Source organism: Cupressus sempervirens, chromosome 8, assembly GCF_028749045.1.
Source record: "Cupressus sempervirens isolate cs-2001-9-10 chromosome 8, ASM2874904v1, whole genome shotgun sequence".
In the NCBI taxonomy this organism is placed as follows: Eukaryota; Viridiplantae; Streptophyta; class Pinopsida; order Cupressales; family Cupressaceae; genus Cupressus; species Cupressus sempervirens.
The window spans coordinates 154485257-154507649 of NC_143125.1; the positions used below are offsets into that span (position 1 = coordinate 154485257).

At 37.5% G+C, this 22393-nt stretch overlaps 1 protein-coding gene across 1 annotated transcript in view; it reads right to left on the reverse strand.

The window, feature by feature from the left end:
• Window positions 1–19277, reverse strand: part of IMP4 (Ribosomal RNA processing Brix domain protein) — a 75984-nt gene extending 56707 nt beyond the window's left edge. The window contains exons 1-2 of the mRNA XM_089797063.1: window positions 18969–19277; window positions 18741–18824 (exon numbers count right to left, since the gene is read on the reverse strand). Of these exons, the coding sequence (XP_089653189.1) occupies window positions 18741–18824; window positions 18969–19080 (196 nt within the window). The 5' untranslated portion in view covers window positions 19081–19277. The remainder of the gene's footprint in view (window positions 1–18740; window positions 18825–18968) is intronic.
• Window positions 19278–22393: the final 3116 nt, after the last annotated feature.

Here is a 22393-nt window from a genome sequence, read left to right on the forward strand (position 1 = left end):
ATGAGAAGAGAGGATTCTACTCCAAATCCAACATCATGTCAAAATGGTCAGAAATTGGAGATACAAGCCTTGGCGGCCTCGATATGAACGAGTGCAACTGGAGGATGTTTGGAAACAAGGACCATCATCCTACACACTTGCCACCAGGATCATGAACAAGGAAATTGTTGTTGCAGCTAGTTTCCCTCTTGTTCAACATCCAGAATCGATTGTAGAATGAGCCAAAACAATCAAGGATTCAGAAAGAAACATTCTTGCAGATTTTTCTCCAAAATCTATATCTAAAGCATTTGAGATTCCTTCACCCCCGAGTATGGTGACAAAAATGCAAGAGCAAGCACTCAGAGTCTACAATGCTAGGATTCAGTTCTGTAAAGAAATAAATAATAAGAAATGGTTGAAAAAGAATAGGTACCATTATTCCAAGATTCCCAAGGAGCTAGTATGGCTTGACTTGCAGCGAGAGTATAGTGACATGGTCATTATGCATAGCCATATCTTTGGGATGTCTCATTCCTATAAATTTGAATCTTGGATGTCGTACTCTATTGAGCAAGTGACAGGAGAAGGCAATAGGATAGATTGGGCTAGACTCATAAGTGATAACTTCAATGAGCAACTGATAAATCTGGAGCACACGAGAAAGCTTAATATGAGCTTCTATGTCATCTATATGCTAGCACAAAGGATGAAGTACGATGGACTGAGATGCAAAGGACCAATTGGGAGCAGAACCAACACCTAAAAGTTCAAGAATGCTACCCACAATTGCATTTGTATTCTAGGGATGATTATGTAAGAGTTAATAATGTCTTTTCCATGTGCAAAGTCAAGACCCTGCAAAAGAGGTTGAATATGAGATTTTCTATTGGCACAATGAAATCAGTGGAGGATTACGGAGCTTGGTTCATTCAATTCTCCACCTTTTCATCCATTCTAGTTCAAGGATTTTCTTTGGAGCCATTCAAGCTTCCAAGGTACCCAACGAATAAGATGATAGTTGAGACTTACTAAGCAACTCATAGCTTATGACAACATTTAGAAAGGGAAGAAGAAATTCGGATTGCGTTTCCCAATTTCCATACAAGAAGGAAAAACCGAGATGTACCCATGTCTGCAAGCAATAGTGAGATCATCAGATGAACTTCACTTCTTCCAACTTCCACTTTATTTTTAAAGATCTGATTTTAATCCCTACAAAAAGATCAAATCAGTAGCAGGATCAAAGTGCCAACATAAAGTTCACCTCGAGGATTTTTGGGCCAATGTTGCAGATGAGCTCGAAGTTAGAAAAAAGATGTATTCAAGATTGTCGTTAAGCATGGTTAGAGCATGCAACATATTCCAAGTTCCTAATTAGATGGAGGAGGGTCCAAGCATAGTGCACAAGGGATTTTGTCCAAAGAGAGTAATTCATCCATGGAAATGGCAGAGGAAGGAGGTCACAGATCTTAACCTACTATCAAATCTAGTCTTGGATTTTACTAAGTGGTGTATTGAGTGTAAACTCAATAAACTAGTTGTGCCAGAAGATGGATTCATGTATCAATTGATTGGTCATCAACCACTTGGGGATGAATGACCACGGCAAATACCTAAAGCGAATATTGAAGAAAGGGAAACTCCATCAGAAAGTGCACAAAATAGGAAAGGGAAGGAGGTAGGTCAAGGAAAGAAGCCCAAAAGTAGGCCAAACATCCAAGAGCCTCAACAAATGAAGTAGAAATTTGGATGTGTTCCTTCTTCGCCGAGTCGCACTCCTAGTGTTCAAGAGATAGAAACCTTTAAGAGACAAGAAGTGGGAACAAGCATAAGGAGATTTGAGCGAGAAGAAAATTTGGTGAGCCCAGTACAGGAGAAGTTGAGTATAAATCTCTATGGAAAAATCTGCACAAAGGAAAGGAAGATATCAAGATATGGCTATGGAAGAAAGTCTCACTGCAATCTTAGAGCAAGAAATGGAGGATGAGGCTGGTCCAGAAGAGGAAGAAGTTATTACGGCAGTAACACAAATTCCAACTATAGAAGTCGTAGCTCATGACATGATAATGGATAGTCTAGGAAGTGAAGAGGAGATCAACATTCAAGCAGTCCAAAGGAAAGAACAATTGGTGATCCTAGGAGACCAAAGTATACCTGTTCCAGAATGGTTAAGGAAACAAATTCAAAAGAGTCAAGAAAAGGAAGTTGATCCGGCAGTTAAATTGCAAGAAAATTTGGACCGAGCCAACCTGTTGGCCTGGTTTTTCACCTTGTATAATTTTGCTACACTCAGTGAAAAACCAATAGTCCTATGTCTGAATTTTTGAGGTGTGTCAAAACCCTAGGTGAAATTATTAAAGATTTTCTTGAAACCCTTATTATTGTGCCCTAGTTTTCAAAATCATGGAAAGTAGTATTTTATAAAAATGCGCAGGAAGCTTTTATCCTAAGTTTTCACTCTTACATTTTCCCATTTTTATTTGTAAGTTACTTTTCCAAAATTTAATTATCCTTTGTTGTAAATCTTTGTTTTAAACTATGGTTTTACCTTCATTATCTCCTTAATATTTTCCCAAGGTATTTTAACCACTGCAAGGTTTATATTTGATAACCGTCAATCTTTTAAAGATCAACGGATAGCGCTTGCCCGCATTATGAAGTTGCTCAACCTTTATGAAATGCAGGCAAGCGCCTACTTGCCACATAGCATCCTATGTCATTGCCTTTTCAACGCGCCGCAAAAGCTTGAGATGTCAATATATTCTCAGGAATGTCAAAAAATTGTCAGAGCACGTTGGAATTCGAGCAATTTCATTGGTCGAGTTGAGCAGTGGGGTCACCTTTTGGTATTATAACATTGCATTGTTGATCTTGGGAAGATCTACAGTAGGCGTATTACCACTTCATGGAGATGTGCGAAGTTTAACTAATGCAGTAAAGCGCCCTAACGACACGTGTATTCAGTGATGTGATGCCCCTTAGTTTAAAAGAGAAGTTGAAGTGCTAAGTGTTCCATTTATTCTCATGAGAGATGGATTCATGTTGAATCACTACTCATGAAACATGGGTCATCGAGTTTGACTCAAAATCACACAGTTAAATCCTGATATTCATATCACAAGTTGAAGTAGTTTAAAAGGCATGAGATATATGCATCATTGATCTTGGGAAGCTTAATGGACAGCGCATTCTCGCAATATAAACATGCTCGAAGTTTAACTGAAGTAGGGAAGCGCCCGCCTTCCACATGTACTTGGAGGAGGTCATGCGCCCCCGGTTTGAAAAAAGGTGATAGTACGATCAATAGTTGGCAATTGTCAAACACGCTAGATAAAATACATCATTCCATTGGTTGCTTTTGCTAACTGGGTCATAAAAGGCATGATATGTGTGCGTCATTGATCTTTGCAAGATCAACGGAAGGCACTTCACCACAATATGAAAATAACTGAACTTCAACTAATACAGGAAGCACCTAATTGCCATGTAGACAAGTGGGGTCGATTATTCAGAAGGTTGCTTAGTCATGCCAGGGTGGAAAGCATATTGACATCATACACGATGATTAGTGGAACAATCTGTGTTTGTTGAGCTGGAAAGTGATTGTACCAGTGGGCCCGTGATTTTGAAGCCAGAATTATAAAGATAAAAGAATTTTCATGATCGTCAATCTTTAGAAGATGGACGATCAGCGCTTTACCACTTCGTGAAAATGCTCAAACATTATGAAATGTGGGAATGCGCACTACTAACACGTGGCAATTTCCAAAAAGGTTTATACAGCCATTTTGAGTTCAAATCAAGCCGTCTGATTCTTCATGATCAACGGTTGAATTTTAAACTTCACGGCGCAACATAGAATCTAACTATTAAAGCATTAAATTTTATCAATGATGTCTCGTGTGAGCTTAATGCTGTAATAAAATTCCCAATTCTCCATTATTGAGTAAAAAGACTGCAGAAATTTCATAGCACAATGATTTCCAGAGGTAAGGGCAAGATTTTTCAAGGTTTCAACACGTTGCTAAGCAATTTCCAGCGAAGAAAAGGCAAGAAAAAGCGGGTATGTCGTCTGAACTTCTGGAAAATTGAGAAACTATAATTGCATTGGGGTAAACTTCAAAATGCCTCCACGAAAGGATTTTTCAAGAAAAATTGATTACTTGAAGAGAGCAATTCATGATAATTTCTGGAACAAATGCCACAATCAATCAATGAATTAGCTAGGGGAAGAGAGCTGATTCCGAAAAGCCCTAGGTTACTGGTCGGTGAGGGTTTCTATGATAAAGCAAACTGGTTAAGGGATGCAAAAGTGTCTATCGGAGGGTTAGAGCTTTTTCAAAAATGGTTTGCAGAAAGGAAATTAGATACTCCAGTAAATAATGTGTGGGAATTCGATATAGGCAAATTGATTATTTCATAAGTTTTCTCTGATGATGATTTGCTAGTAGTAATGGCAAAGAAATATGACCCAATCACCAGAATTATGAAGAACCATGTGGGTGATAATCTCTTTAGGGTTTCACCTAAACTAATTAGAGAAGTTTTTACGCTGAACCCTAACCATGTTGTTCATGAAAAAATAGACATAGAAGACCTCTAAGCTAGATATGATGCACAAAGGATGTATCTAAGAGGGGGACCATTGCAGGAACATTTTGTTAAAATTAGATCACTGCCCTTGGTTACACAAAACACACCCGAGCCCTTATTGGAATAATATTTTAACCCTAGGGCACAAGCCTTATATTTTTCTCTTTGTAAGATCTTTGGTGTGGATGAACAATATCACATTCCAAGCTCTATTGTCCTTATTAATGCTCAGACTTTTCAATATGGAATGAGTTCAATTCTTGATTTTGCTACTTACTTGGCTGAAGAAATTAATAATAGCTTAATTGGAATAGCAAAGGCTAAGGTTGACAAGCCCTTCTGCTAGTATTCTACGCTAATGTATATATGCTTATACAAAGGAGTTACATTTTTCTCTAAGGAGATGAAATTGGAATTAGAAAGAGATGGAGAGAAACTCCATGTTCAATCATGGAGTGCAAACATGACATGGCAGGTAACTGATGCCAGCTTTGTCAGATTTGATAGATATTTTGCTTCAAGGCTCAAAAATGTTGTTGATAGGGGATAGCTGAAATATCCCCTCTACTATATGGGTCAAAGAAGAGCAATACTGGATTGGGACGATTGTCAAATACTTATCAAGAAACCTTCAGATTGTATTATGAAAGCGCCAAAATGATGTAAATAAATCTACTAGCAATATTCATGGAAGAATCTTATTGCAACAATATTCATTACTGATTCAATAACTGAACATCAGAGCCCAAATGGAATATAGATAGGTAAACAATATCTAAAGAACCTGATTTTGCATTGGCAATAACTTTCTTCAATGTTCTTTATCCATAATGCGAAGTGATCCCTTTGACAACTGGTGGCAGATCAGAAAAAATTGCAGAGACGCCCCCTCTTCCAAATCACATCTGTGGAACGAACCTGTTGTTTGTTGTCTCCATGAGTTTATTAAATTTGTCCCGAAGAAAATTGTTGTTGCCGCCAATCCCTAGGTGATCTGCTATTCGAGTCTGTGTGCGTTAGTTCCCCATAGTTGATTCCGCAGTCGCTTCAGACAATCGAATTGCGGTTGGGTTAATGATCACTTCCATCTCCTGTGGCGAGCTATACTGGTCTACAATTAACTTCCCAAACTCAAGATGCAATGGCGAATGATGGTCATGTTTGAGTATTCAACCTTCGATGGGTCCTGTTCAGATACTCCTGAACCGTTGCATTTGGCACTTCCTCCTTGACTAGAGGATTTGCCCTGAATCCGACGGTTGCGACCCACGATTATGTATTTTCCATATGATTGCTTTGCTGAAAACGGAAGACGGAGTTTGGATTGGTTATTCTCCTACGCGATCTGTCCTCCTTTCAATTCTATCACCAAAAATTGCCCAATCTTGGTGCGGTCTGAGACGTTTGGGGATTCGGGTAAGACCAATTTGATACTTCCTCTGCAAACTGGCTGCTTTTATCGCCGGGCCATAACAATTCAACCTCCCCTTTGCTGAATCTGTTTGAGAACGGTAAGCCGGCAATGACTTTCGGCCCTGCCTAGGGAGTTGTTTGATTAGTGTTGCGCTTCCACTAATTCCTCCAAACCTGCCACGGACATCACCTCCTACCTGATCCCTTAGTGGTCATAAATCAGCCTTAGGCCGCAGATCTCTGTCCAGATGAAGTAACTGTGATATCACTTCCAAATTCGCAATAATTCGGATGATATCTCGCACCCTCAAAATTGCTTATCAATGGGAGTTATCGTTCCCAAAGATAGTCTGAGAATTTGCAGACCAATGGCTACAAATCGCTCCCAAATGGAATAGAAATCGAATCCACAACATCGCTTGCTTTCAATGGGAGCCCTATGTCCTCTATTTATCTCCTTTGCTGAGAAGTTTTTGGAAATTATCCGGAATCATCTTGCACTACAAATATTAACTTTATAAAATTAAATAATTAACTTTATAAAGTTAGAATACAACCTTTATTTAATATTGGAATGAGTAGGCCCCGCTTACTTAATTGGAAGACAAAATCGACCCTCTTCCCATAATCATTTGCCTACGAGAGTCAATGATAGGCAAATCCCTTATTATAATTATGTTGCTAAGAGAGGGACATGACAGTCCGCCCTTCCAGATATTGCTTGCCCTCAAGCAATCTCAGAGCTGGATGCTGCAAAATGGTCTCATTCTCCCAAGTAGCATCTTCGACTGGTAGATCCTTCCATTTAACCAAATATTCTCTGATTACTCTTCGGCGGAGCTGTTTTTCTCTGCTTCCTAAAATGAATTCCGGTACTATGATCAATTTCCCTTCATCATCCAAAGGCGGCAATACAGCAGAAGGTATCACATTCTGTCCCAATGCCTTTTTGAGACGTGATACATGAAATACATTATATACTTTGCTGTCTGCTGGAAGCTCAAGTTCATAAGCCAATTCCCCTATTCGCCTAATGATCCTGAAAGGTCCATAATACCTGGGTTTAAGCTTCTCTGACCCACTCTTTTTGAGAGTAGATTGTCGAAATGGTTGAAGCATTAAGTAAAACATGTCGCCCACCTCAAAGCTTCTCTCCGTCCTCTTTTGATCTGCGTATTGCTTATACTGATTCTGTGCTCGAGCGATGTTATCACGTAGAGAGCTAATGATATCTTTACTTTCTTGCAGTAAATCCCCAGCACGTGGAACCCGAACATCACTCATCAATAAGTCAATGAAACTGAGTGTATCATAGTCGTATAATGCTCGAAAAGGTGTCATTTGGATAGATGTGGAAAGTGGTGTTATAGCAATACTCACACAAATAAATCCATCTTACCCAAGCCTTCTGCTGATCAGCTACGTAATTCCTCAAGTAGCCTTCCACCCATTTGTTTACTATTTCCGTCTGTCCATCGGTTTGCGGGTGATAACTAGTACTGGGTGTGAGCTCAGTACCGCATAATCGAAACACCCCTTGCCAGAAATGACTCAAGAATCTACTATCCCTGTCACTGACAATACTGCAGGGTATCCCGTGTAACCTAAAAACCTCCCTGAAGAATACTTCAGCTACCTGTGCTGCAGTATAAGTAGTGGTGATGGGAAAGAAATGAGCATATTTTGTTAGCCTATCCACCACCACATAAATGCAATCACGTCCTTGAGCCTTGGGCAACCCGGTAATGAAGTCCATGGATATGCATTCCCACTTCTGACACGGAATGGGAAGTGGCTGTAGCAGCCCCGCTGGAAAAGTGTGCTCCTGTTTATTCTGTTGGCAAACGGAACACTCACGAACATACTGCAAAACATCCTTCTTGAGTCCTTTCCATGTAAACCGTTCTCGCACTTGTCTATATGTTTTAAAGTATCCGGGGTGACCAGCTATAGGTGAATCATGAAGAGCTCGCATAATGAACTGCCTCACCTTCGATCCTGGGACTAAAAATACCCTGCTCTTGTAAATAATCAATTCATCCACAAGTGTATACCTGGTATCAACAAGTGTCCCATCAACTATCCTGGATGCCCATGAATCTTTGGCATATTCTGCAATAATCAGATGCTTCCAATCCTCAGAGATCTCAATCATTGAACTAAGATGTGGTCTGCGTGACAAGGCATCTGCTACCACATTCTGTGTGCCCTTAACATAAAATATATCGAAGTCATATGCCTGTATCTTACTGACCCATTTCTGCTGCCTATCATTGAGATCCCTTTTCCTAAGGAAATGTCTTAAACTGTTGTGGTCAATTTTTATGCAAAATTTGCCACCTACTAAGTACTGCCTGAACTTAGCTAGTGCATGCATGATAGCTAACATCTCCTTGTCGTAAATGCTGAATGATCTCTCTGGCCCACGGAGTTTCCTGCTTTCATATGCAATTGGGTGTTTATCCTGCATTAAAACAGCCCCAATACCATCTCCTGAGGCATCACACTGGAGTTCAAATGGTTTCAAGAAATCTGGCAATGCTAGTACCGGACATGAAGTCATGATCTCCTTGAATCTGTCAAAACAAGCCTGTGCCTTTGCTGTCCAAACGAAAGCTCCCCTTTTAAGCAAATCTGTTATAGGGGCCGCGTGTCGTGAATACCCGCAAACAAATCTGCGGTAGAAGCCACATAACCCAAGGAATCCCCTTAACTGAGTTAGGTTCTCAGGAGTAGGCCACTCCACAATAGCACGAATCTTATCAGGATCCATCCGTACTCCTTCTCGGCTGATAATATGACCTAAGTATAACAACTCAATCATTCCCAAATCGCATTTGGATTCTTTGGCATACAAGGACTCTTCTTGCAAGATCTTCAATACTGTTTCTAGATGCGCCATGTGCTCCTGCCATGTTCGACTGTATACCAAGATATCATCAAAGAATACCAACACGAATTTTCTCAGCTGATGATGGAAGACCTTATTCATGGTGGACTGGAAAGTGGCTGGTGCATTGGTCAGTCCAAATGGCATTACTACAAACTCAAAATGTCCACAATGGCACCTGAATGCAGTCTTCTCAATGTCCTGTTCTCTGACTCTAATCTGGTGGTAACCTGATCTCAAATCAATCTTACTAAAGTAGCATGCCCCATGCAGTTCATCTATTAACTCATCAATCCGTGGAATAGGATACCTATTCTTAATGGTTTTCTTATTCAGCATCCTGTAATCTATACACATCCGTAACGAACCATCTTTCTTCTTAACCAAAACTACTGAGGAAGCAAAAGGAGACTTACTAGGTCTGATGTGTCCCATTGCGAGAAGCTCCTTGATGGTTTTCTCTATCTCATCTTTAAGCCTTTTGGGATGCCTGTATGGAGTGATCATGACTGGTTTAGCACCTTCTTCTAATTCAATGATGTGCTCGATCCCTCTATCAGGTGGTGTACCAGGTGGAATATCGCTGAATACCTTACTATACTTTTCCCTCAATATCTGTATGTTGGGATGATATTCTGTCTTTTGTTGTTCCTCCCGTGTAGGCATGAGAGTACACATGGCTGCCCATTCAAGATCCTCATGTCTCACCAATCTTTCCAATCGTCTAAGAGAGATCGTTCGGATATCACTATTCCGAATAGCTCTCAATACATGCTGCCTCCCATCTACTTCGAACTTAATCTCCATGTCCCTGAGTCGGAAGGTAACTTCACCTAATAAACGTAACCATGTCATTCCCAAAACGATATCCAAATCACCCATATTGACCACGTGGTAATCCGCTCTGAACTCATAATTATTCAGGCGTAAAGGCATGTCTCTGACTATCTTGTTACACTTAAGAGTGTATCCGTCAGCAACCTGTACTCGAAGACCTTCGAATTCTTCTGTCTTAATACCACGACGCTCAACCAATCTTGCATCAATGAAGTTATGTGTAGCTCCGGTATCAACTAATGTAATCACCTTCTGTCCTGCTAGGACACCACGTAATCTGAAAGATCCTTCCTGTTGAATGCTAGACAAACGCCCTTGCTGTAGATGCAATTCAGGTTCTTCTTTCTGTTCTGACTTTCCTGTCTCTTCCTCAGATTCTGAACCAGTGTGTTCATCCTCTTTTGCCGCACTGTCGGAATCTGATCCTTCGTAATATGCCCACATAACTCTATTGGCTTTTCCTTTTGGTCGCAAGGGACAATCATGATCCCTGTCATATGGACCTTTGCAATAGAAGCATAATTTCTTCCTTCGCAAGTCATTTAATGCCTCTGTATCTAGGGGTGTGGTAGATTTCCCTTTGGTTTCAATGCTCTTCCCTTTATTTTTATCAAACTTCCTATTGTCTTTGAAAGAGGTAGTACTCCTGGGATTGAACCGGCTAGAAGGGGCTGTAAGGTCCATACTACGTGCTTTCCTCATGGCTTCCTGCAGTGTTGGTGGGTCAAATGCCTTAATCCATCCCTTGAGGGGTTCAGCCAATCCTTCTGTAAATAAGATAACTAACCTCCTTTCCGATACATCTGGTACCATGACTGACAACCTTTGAAATTCGCTAATATAAACCTCTAAATTGCCGAATTGTCTTAACTGAGCAAGGTCGCGAAAATAAATTTCTGGATCCTTCTTATCAAAACGCTCAACCAATCTATCCACAAAGTCCTGGTATGATGTTACCTGATTGTGCTGTAAAGTAACCATTCCATGTGACCACCAATCATGAGCTGCGCCTTCCAGATGCAAGGTGGCATACCTGATGGCATCTATTTCTGACATAGGCCTTAACGCTAGAAAGGTGTCCAACTTATGAATCCAAGCTTGTGCTGTCATCTGACCACTCCCATCGAAAAAAGGCAAAGTAAGTTTACTGACAGCTCGTTGTAACTCACTTTCATGACCTCCTCTAGGTCTCCTATTCTGGCGGCTATTCCTCATATGTTCTCTTCTTTGGTTTAGATATCGATCAAAGTTCAATAATTCACGCACATGCGGGGGTAATGCTTGCCATTCTGCCGTAGCAGCCCTAAGATCATCCTGGAAATCTTCTGGTGCATCGTCTTCTCCCATCTCCTGAGCCTCTTCCCTTAGGAAGGTGGGACGAGTAGGCCTATTTGCTGTCCATGATCTGCGCCTAGGAGCACCTTGTGATGCTGCCACACTCCTATCATCGTGATCAGATGTGCCTCTTCCTTGATCCTGAATCCTGGGCTGAATAACTCTTTCCATTATGGTAGTCAAAGCCTGTAGTGTCTGAGTTATTTCTTGTTGTCCGGTAGTCATGGTTCTATAAAATTCTCTGGTTTCATCATCGTCGACTCTGGGAAATCTTGGCAGACTCTGTCTTTCACCCATATCCCTGTTCTTGAATATGGTTCTCGAGTACAACTCCGGAAATTAAAGTACTTTTACCCAATCAGGATGGCAAGACTACTACTCTGATACCACTGAAATATCCCCTCTACTATATGGGTCAAAGAAGAGCAATACTGGATTGGGACGATTGTCAAATACTTATCAAGAAACCTTCAGATTGTATTATGAAAGCGCCAAAATGATGTAAATAAATCTACTAGCAATATTCATGGAAGAATCTTATTGCAACAATATTCATTACTGATTCAATAACTGAACATCAGAGCCCAAATGGAATATAGATAGGTAAACAATATCTAAAGAACCTGATTTTGCATTGGCAATAACTTTCTTCAATGTTCTTTATCCATAATGCGAAGTGATCCCTTTGACAACTGGTGGCAGATCAGAAAAAATTGCAGAGACGCCCCCTCTTCCAAATCACATCTGTGGAACGAACCTGTTGTTTGCTGTCTCCATGAGTTTATTAAATTTGTCCCGAAGAAAATTGTTGCTGCCGCCAATCCCTAGGTGATCTGCTATTCGAGTCTGTGTGCGTTAGTTCCCCATAGTTGATTCCGCAGTCGCTTCAGACAATCGAATTGCGGTTGGGTTAATGATCACTTCCATCTCCTGCGGCGAGCTATACTGGTCTACGATTAATTTCCCAAACTCCCGATGCAATGGCGAATGATGGTCATGTTTGAGTATTCAACCTTCGATGGGTCCTGTTCAGATACTCCTGAACCGTTGCATTTGGCACTTCCTCCTTGACTAGATGATTTGCCCTGAATCCGACGGTTGCGACCCACGATTATGTATTTTCCATATGATTGCTTTGCTGAAAACGGAAGACGGAGTTTGGATTGGTTATTCTCCTACGCGATCTGTCCTCCTTTCAATTCTATCACCAAAAATTACCCAATCTTGGTGCGGTCTGAGACGTTTGGGGATTCGGGTAAGACCAATTTGATACTTCCTCTGCAAACTGGCTGCTTTTATCGCCGGGCCATAACAATTCACCCTCCCCTTTGCTGAATCTGTTTGAGAACGGTAAGCCGGCAATGACTTTCGGCCCTGCCTAGGGAGTTGTTTGATTAGTGTTGCGCTTCCACTAATTCCTCCAAACCTGCCACGGACATCACCTCCTACTTGATCCCTTAGTGGTCATAAATCGGCCTTAGGCCGCAGATCTCTGTCCAGATGAAGTAACTGTGATATCACTTCCAAATTCGCAATAATTCGGATGATATCTCGCACCCTCAAAATTGCTTATCAATGGGAGTTATCGTTCCCAAAGATAGTCTGAGAATTTGCAGACCAATGGCTACAAATCGCTCCCAAATGGAATAGAAATCGAATCCACAACATCGCTTGCTTTCAATGGGAGCCCTATGTCCTCTATTTATCTTCTTTGCTGAGAAGTTTCTGGAAATTATCCGGAATCATCTTGCACTACAAATATTAACTTTATAAAATTAAATAATTAACTTTATAAAGTTAGAATACAACCTTTATTTAATATTGGAATGAGTAGGCCCCGCTTACTTAATTGGAAGACAAAATCGACCCTCTTCCCATAATCATTTGCCTACGAGAGTCAATGATAGGCAAATCCCTTGTTATAATTATGTTGCTAAGAGAGGGACATGACAATAGCCCTAGAATACCACAATCTCTATTAGAGTTGATAAGACCTAAAGGCCATGCTAAAGGGTTGTTGGTGAGCCATAATTGGGGAGATATTATTCCATATGTTGTGTCCATTGTTTTCAAAGTTTATGGTTTTTTGGGAAAACCACATGTGTTACCATACCAAGTGCCTTTGAAAGTAGGGATTGCTGAATTGTTATGGCAAATTGGATCAGTTTAAGAGAGAGATTTGCTAGCTAAATCTAAAGGTACATTCTTTCCACAGATTACTATTGTTCACAATTTTGTTTTTGTTAAAAAGGGATGGAGGAACTTGGGGAAATTCTTAGATAAGTATCAAATGACTCAATCCCATGCCCGTTTTGTAGACTCAAAGGAATTTTATGACCTCCTTAGAGAAAGGAGTAAAGCTAAACTTCAGAAGCAAATTGTATATTTTCCTGAGGATATAATTAGAACTAGATTCTCACTGCAAGAACAAGAGCTCAAGAAGGAAAAATGGATAGTTTACAGTAAAGTTCTAGAATTTATAAATGCGTTTGAACCTGACTATGATCCCCTATCAGATAGAAAGTATTGGGGTATGAAAATAGATATGCTAATGGACAATTTTGCTGGGATTATGCAAACATTGAATGAGAAGAAAGAAATCATAACACAAGCATACCCAGACAAGGCTATTGAGGTGGAGAGGAGATTCACAAACAAAATGATTGTGACCCCGGGGCAATATACATTGCAAAAAAGAGTCGGGTATGTGGTGGCCAAGAATGTACAGTATGTTCCTCCATACAAAAGGCCAAGGTCTAAGAGCCCACCTAACAAACATGCTCCCAAGAAGCAAAGATTAGAGCAAGGATCATCTTCTCATGTTGAAGAATATTCACCTACCCAAACTCCACTCGAGATAGATGATGAAGCATCTTTGAGAGAACAGCTAAGACAAATTGGAGGGGAAAGGAACATTGTGGTCACAACTACTGACATTGAAGGGGTACCTGAAGAACCTCATATGCCATCATTTGAGCTTACTATTGGAGATTATAGAGGTAAGGAGATAGACCCTGTAATAGCAAAGGCTGCCCCAAAATTTATTGATGATGCAAGTTTTGTGAAATCTAGAGCCTTTGCCAAAATTTTATGGAGAAGAAATATTGGTAATTTTGAAAGTAAATGTAAATTAATTAAAGCAGAGCAACCTAGTAAAATGGACTTTGAAATTGAAGAAGTTAAAGCTAACTTCATGGAGGAATTTGCACAAATAACCCCTGAAGGGGGAAGGCAACTATAAAAGGACTCACGAGTTTTAATCCTGCCTGAGTGGGACATCACCAATGCTATGATATTTGATTATGTCAGGAAAGCAAAAGACACTTAGTTTAAAATTGAGGAGGAGGTCTTGCAGGCACACAAGGGATTGAAATACAGTAATGATCACCAAGCATTGGTGATATGGTCCATTGAAAAAAGGGACAAAGCTAGGATGCAGGAAATTTCAAGTGTTGAGCATACAGGTAGCCTGATGGTGCATAGAGCAAAGGAGGTAGACAGTGAAAAAGTATCCAAAATGACTAGGGAAATGATGGACTTCAGGGTTGTGGTTCCTGAGAAGGATAAAAACAAATTCCTAGAGCTCAATGCCAAGTTTGAAGAAATGCTGAAAGCATATGAAGAAAGAGGAAACAAATCAGCTAGAAGCTCAAGTGGCCCAAATGGACAAACAACTTGGAAAGAGGAAGATAGGAGAATCTAGCAAGCCCCAAATTGCCTATCCTCGCCCCCCAGTTGAGCCATTTAAGTCTACCCCTATTGTAGAGCTACCTGATACCCCACAGAGGCCAGAATTTTACACTGTTAAGGAATTTGAAGAAGAAAAGAGTAAACTGTGGGCGTTACATGTGGAGCTAGATATTCAATATGAGGATAGGCTAAGGAAAGCTATCATGTATTTAGTTGATAAAATTGATTGGCCAACTTTCTATGAGCAATTAGCAAAGATAATAAATATATGGGATGAGCTGAAAGCAAATGATGATGCCCTAAAGCTAATTGTCAACAAATGGAGTAGAAGGAATAAAAGTGTTACTCTTTTGTGTTTTTTCTGTTATCAGTTTATCCTATTAGTATATAGAAAAGACTTATGATTTGACCAATGATCTCTCAGAGTCTGATGATAAAAGAATTGTACTGCAAAAGAGGATCATAAATTATCTTGACAAGTATAAGAGTATTAATTTTGAACTCTTCCCACATGCCATAGATAAAAAGGATAAGTTGAAAAATAAAGAGGAATGGGCTCAGGAATCAAATGACCTATTATGCCTTCGAATGAATAAGGTCATAAATGAGAAAGGAAATGCATGGTGGGCAAATACAACTCAAGAAGTTGTAAAAGTGCAATTATTTTATGATTCTTTGAGGACAGATTTTATTGAAATTGATAAATTAGGGGAGTATGTGATGAGGAAGAAGCATGAGATTCTGAATTTAAGTTGGCCAATGACACACTTTTTGACAAGTGGAAGGCAGATTTTGTTCATGCAAAACAGTTGGAACTTGATGAAACTGATGATGATGAAACTGATCGAGATGAAGTGCAAATAATTGACACATCAGTTAAAGCAAAAGAGAACAGGGGTAAGCAACCAACTGCAGTTACCAAAACAGAGGTCCAAACTGATAATATGGCAGTAGGAGAATCAGATGTAATTGTGGTTTTGGCAGTACATGATGACGTGGATGGAGAGCCTCGAGTTGAAGTAACTCTACAGACATCTGAACCAAGTCCATCACATGCAACTTCATTAGTTACACCATCCGAGGGATGCCAACAACCTTGAAACCAATCATGAACTTCTTAGCAACGAAAAGTGCAGCAGAAAGTGGTCCCCACAAAAGAATATTTATGATGTAAAGTTTTCTGTTGCACTATTTTTTGTCTTTTATGGCAGTTGCGTTGTCAATTTTTCTGTCTTAAGGATAGTTGTCCGTTTCTCCATGCCTAAAGTTTGTTGCATCTCACACTATATAAGTGAAATTCCAAGGCTAGAGAAGTGGTCCTATTTATTGTATAACTTTTAGTTCAATTAGTCCTTTTCGGTCCATTTTTTCTTGATGTCAACTCTTTGATGTATTTTTTCTGCAATTCTGAAAATACATTAATTGTCCATGATCATGGTGTCTTATTTTGAGTTGTTATGAGTATTATCCAATGTTACATAATTTTCAAAGAGAATTAATACAAAGATGAACTGTCCCCATATCTTTTCTCTCTGAACCTTGTGTCCATTTTTATTGGCTAGTTATTTTGAGATTGTATGAGCAAAGCTTGTTCAATTTAATGCAATTAGGATAAGTTGTATGTCAATTCATTATTGCTTTTGATTCAATGAATTGAGTAAATGCTTCAATGAATGTGACAGGGTCTCTAGGCATTAAGAAGGATTTACGTAAGAATGAGTTTTAGGGAGAAGTGTTGATGATATTGATTGTAATGCAGTCAATTAGGTCAAGAAATTGGATAGACTCTGAATCCCAATGAATGAAGCACTAATCAACTATTTTAGTTAGCATATGAAAAGATCATAGATAGATGTCAACTAAACATCTAAAAATCAATATCAATTTTACTTTAAATGTATGAAGAATATCAGAGCTGGTCAGCACTTGTTTACATTTAAACTTCAAGTCTTAGTAAGCTGCTATTGCTCAGAATTATTTGTAGATCTAAGAAGAATTGTGACCAATCTCCTATAAGGGATGAATATTGTTATAAAATGTCATGGAATGAATGAAATGTGAATGTAGCATGAAGTTGTGAATCTCTTTATCCCTCAAGTGCACCTGCCTTGGTTTTGCAAAGCCAAAAGAGTAGAAAATCTTTCATGATTTTGTTGAAGTTGGGTCTAGATCTGAAGAACATATAGTTGTTTATAGGAAGTAGCTAATCCTAGGTTATTGTGATCTTTATCATCTTGGTATTAAATATTTTGTTCCTTAGTAGTGTAAAAACACCAACACAACCAATCCAAAAAACGAGAGAAAGCAAAAAGGTTTACTAAGGTTGCTAGGGGAGAATCAGGGTCTAGAATTTTGCAGATCGCAAATCCTATAGTTGACAAGGGTCAGAATTAGATTAATCCAGATGAGTACCACGTCACGAAAGTCAATCTTGGTTGTGCTTCCCGTGAGCAAATAATGGAGGAATTTGATGAATCCACTCAAGCTCTAAAAGAAAGGATGAAGAAGTTGGAAGAAGGATACCAGAAACAGAAAAAGAGAAATCTAAGCCTTGTGTCAGTACATTAACAATTTGCCTCGTCCAGTGCGAGAGGAAGTTCCATCATTTGTCCCTCCAATAGGTGTTTCAGCTAAAGCAATAGAGAATGTTGACAAGATCAAGTGAATTGCTCAAGGTGCAAAGGTTTGGGTTGAAACAATTTAGGAAGAAGCCTCCAAGCATGCAGAAGAATTGGTAAAAGTGTATAGTAGGGCGTTGGTTGTACTCTCCAAAATCAGGTGCATGGAGGAATCATGGGAAGATGAGCAAATTTACCAAGATGAAATGATTTAAGATATTCAAAATCTAATGGATACCCCAAAGCAGGCATTGATTGATGGTGGATTTATTGGTGAAGGGGATGTTTATTACTTACTTTGATGGTATAGTGCAGTGATCACAGCCAAGGAAATGTTTGAGAGCTTACCAAGGAATCCACTCAATGGAAAAATATGGTTTGACAACATCAAGCAAGGGGTGTCCAATACAGTTGCATCCTTGTTGTTACAGAGGTTGGTAGAGGATGAAATGACAACGGACAATTTGAAAGTCAAGTTGAAGGAGTTCTTTCAGCTAGATGTTTTTAAAAGAGATGATTTTGACAAATTCCCCGTCTTCTCAAATACCATGCACACCACTCGAGACTTATTACTTTTGTGTTTTCCAAATGCATTAATTCCTTTTCTGTGTAATTATGAGTTTGTGAGCTTGTTTGTTTGTTTTTTAGCTGCATTTTGCCAACTCTTGGGTCCAAGTCAAAATTTGCAGCTGCCTAATCTGATTTTTTCTGCATTTTGCCAACTCTTGGGCCCATGTCAAAATTTGCAGCTGCCTAATCTGATTTTTTAACTTTGTTATGGACAAACGGGTAACCGATATCTCAGCATAATGTTTGTGGGTCTTGAAAATTACTTCCACTCATAGATTGGCATATTTTTACGTAGGTGACTTTTTTTCAAAATTTGGAATGATTACAGGTGCATAATTAATTTTAAAAAATCCTAAGAATTTCCTATTTTTCATCATTTTCTCTTTTCCTAAGAGTTGTTGATTTTATATTTATTAATCTGTGTATGTCCGTCCTGACCTATCATTCTCCCCTTCGGGAAGCTCATCCTTGCTCCAGAATACTGACATGAAAAATCCTTAGCTCTCATAACAGCTCTGTATAAATGAATCTGGAAAAGCTAATTTCCGAATTTAAATTCACAGGACTTGCCAAGAAGCTAAAAAAAATTGTGTAAAATTTTACATCATATCCCACGCGCTGCCACAAGTAGAGCTTGTCGAGTAAAAGAAACACCGTCCAAGGGATTTGGAAATGCTCATAACAGAATTTGCATGCTCATCAACTAATGCTCAGGAACCTACGCTTAGGGTTTATGTCTTTTTTTTTAATGTAACAATTCACCAGTGTGTTACAAACTTAAAGAAGAAGTAAGAAGAGAAACCACTGCTCACCGGCTGTCTGATCGTCTTCTAAATCGATTTCCCTGCGCAAATCCTGCTCTTCGTTCCTAAGCTCTGTAGGTATAGGCTTCCCTTCTGCAAACAGACAAATTACACACAACTTTTAGCGCAGCAAATTTACTCGAAGGAAAATTCTACTACGATTTTCAGACAAAAATAAGTTCGCAAATTTAAAGAACCTAAACAATATTAACCGAATACAAATCAAATAAAACTTGCCTTCCAATGCTTGTCTAATTTTACGTTTCTTTTCATAAAGCAAGCGTTCCTTTCCTTCCAAGCTTTTGCGATACAGGTACTCGCGCCTCAATCGAACATTCCTGCGTAACATCCTTTTGGCCGATTACTTGCTTCAGCCTCTGTATTTCCACCGCTATCTTAAATCTCTTTCACTAACTTGATAGAGTTTATGTAGTATTGTGCAAAACAGTGGAATGGCATTGCAGGTGTCGCAGCAAAGGTTTAGGGTTTAATGAAAGTAGCTCTGGTTTTTGTTTGAAAAAAGAGTATCTTTGATTTTATTTTGTCAAGAAAGTATAGCATTCATTGCTATTTTTAATTAAATTGTTCAATCATGATCATTTATTTTTCAAATTCAGATTTTATTAATTTTTTTATAAAATATTTATGTCTTGTGCTATTGGTTGCAGCTTTTATATTTTTGTTTTCAAACTTACTTTTTAAGCGATAGGCTTATATGTGAGAGCTTTGCTCCGAGTTTTTGCTAATTTTTGCCAGCCAGTTTTATAACCTTTTGCTGACAAATCCTCATCTAAATATTTCTATTTCTAATGTTATACTTGTTTCTTTGAATTTTCCCTCATCTCAGAGTTTTCATGTTTTTTCCTTTTTCATTCCAAACTTTTTAGCTTGACATGTTAAATTCGGGCAAATGTTTGGAGCTTTCAATTTGTTCATTTGTCCATTCTGATTAAAAGCTTCTACTACTATGGTAATGGCTTGAAGGGTTCAAGTCCCTATGCATCTGTTCCTCTATGTGATGAGTTTTTGAATCCTATATCATAAACTTTTATTCTTTTTGCTTGAATTTCTTAGTTATTTTGGCTTCACTGACTGACTTTAGAAGGAGGGTGCACAATTCAAATTGAGAAAGAAACATTAGGCATTGGAACATTGATGCTTGCACTTCTATGTAACAAGGCTATTTTTCCTATGTGCATCCTCATTGCTATTGCTCTTATGTCTCATTTTGCCAAGTTCCTTGCAAGTCGAAATTGGAGCCTTGTAAAGAGATGTTAGATAGTGTTTTACATTTTTCAATTAGGGTTATTGGCAATTTCTTATTAGAGTTTTTAAGTCCTATTTGAGGACCTCCTAAAATTTCATTGGGGATATTTGTATTTTCTCACTAAAAAAAGGAAAAACTTTATAGTTTTAAATATATAGTATTAGGGTTTACAAAGGGTTGATTTAAGATTAGTGCTAAAATTACGTAATACACTAAAATAATTCTAGAAAGATTTTATATCTATTTTGATTTCAGTTTTAGATTTATTCTTAAATTTATTGCTGATTAATTTTTATTTTTATTTTAAAAATTAATTATAAACTGTAAATGATTTGCATGTGAAATTCAAAAAAGAAAACAAAAATTTGATTATAAATATTAAAATATCAAGGATTTTTTCAGAATGCTAAATACATAAATATTTCACAACTTAAATAAAATATTGGTGTGAGCAAAGGGATATAATTAAACTAATTAATGTTTTAACAAATAGTATTAGGATTTATTAAGGGTTAATAGTTAGAGAAATATTTTCACCTATCGACTCATCGTTGTACGTACAAAAAAGTACAACTGCTAGTATATTTTGGTTTCCAAACTTTATAGCTACAAGACAATTCATGCAATAAAATAAATATGTAAGCCAATATATTTTTTGACAAGTGGGACAATATTTTTTTTTGACAAGATGTGATGGGTGTTTGTTATTATTATTATTTATTTTGCAATAAAGGAAGTGCAATATGAGATTATGTAAATGTGAGATGAGGAAAATAAATTTTTATTAGTAAAATGTTTTATTTAGAAATGAAAATAAAGTGAAAAGATACATGTTCTAAGTAGAATAATAAAAAAGATGGGATTTTTTTATTATTTGCATATATACTGAGAAAATAAAATATTTTAATTAATTAAAATATTTTTATCATAGATCAAGGTTTTATTTAGAAGCGAATTGCAAATGGATTTTTTTTGCAATAAAAAATATTTTTTTCACTTTGAAGATTAAATGTGAAAACTAAGAATGCAACTTCAAAATATTATTTTTATAGAGTTTCCATATGTTTGACATTTTAAACATAGAATAAAAATTTACTATTTTTTTCACAAAGCACAACCAAAGATAGATAGTAACTCTTATTTTATAACGTGAACTAAATAAAAGATTTGATTTTATAAAAGTCATTAAATGCTAATAAAAATATTTCAGTGTTAGAAAGCTATTTATTATACTTTTTCAGCTATAAAATTTTAATATTTATTATATTAATACTTTGATCAAAACTACTAATGTAGCGCTTGCCCCTAGTTTACATTCAGTTATTATTGCCGAACTCTTTTAGGCCAGTTTAGGTTTATGCTTGATGATTAGTAGCATTATCTTTCAGATTATCAGATATTATTTTCATACTCAATTGATCATATGATGAGACTACTTGGTACTAGTTACTTCATGTATGCATGATTATACCTTGATGGTGACTCTTTACAATGATTTCAGTTATTTGATGATGTTAGTTAAATGAATTATGTATACGTGTTTTCTATGGATACTTACCCCATACTGCATGTTTAAGGTGTGCGCGTATGTTTTCTTTATGTATGACATTTATGATGTGATTAAGGAAAGGAGTTGTAGTCACCTGCTAATCGGGATCTACACGATGCACCACTTCCTGCCATTACCTGTTTAGCTTAGAATATATGTGTTTGTACATGCATGGATTTTATGCAGATTGCAGGTACTGGGTATCAACTTCCTTGAATTGCTAGGATGAACGTACCCTATTGCAATATCTCAATGATAAGAGAGGGGAGATAAATTCTTGAGTCCAAATCCTAACATTTAAACCAATTGTCTTAGAAACTTAGGACAAGTATCTGAGGTGATTACCCTTCTGAATTTGTTGTATGACGTAAATTCGTGATTATAACCCTTGAGTTTGATTTTGTGTGTTATATTTTATGATGGGTTTTCATCTTTCATCTTGTAGGTCTTTGATGATTTTTATGTTAATTAAGTCAAATTAAAAGATTAATTAATGATTTAATTTAATGGAAAATTATTGAGATAATTTCATATTTAATTATATTTAATTTATTAAGAAATTAATTAAATAAAAAGAATTAAATTTAAAGAGAAAATTATAGTTCTAATTTTAGAGCGTAATAATATTTATTTAATTTAATAATAATTTATTTAGGAGATCATTTTTAAATAAATGTTAAATATTATTATTACTTAAGTTAATAAATATTATATTAAAAATGCTTCGAAAATTATTAAGAGAGAGAAAGTAATTATTTAATAAAGTTTAATTGCATAAAACTTATGCATAAAATTAAAATATAATAAATTAATTAAAAAAGAGAAAGAAAATAAATTAAATAATGA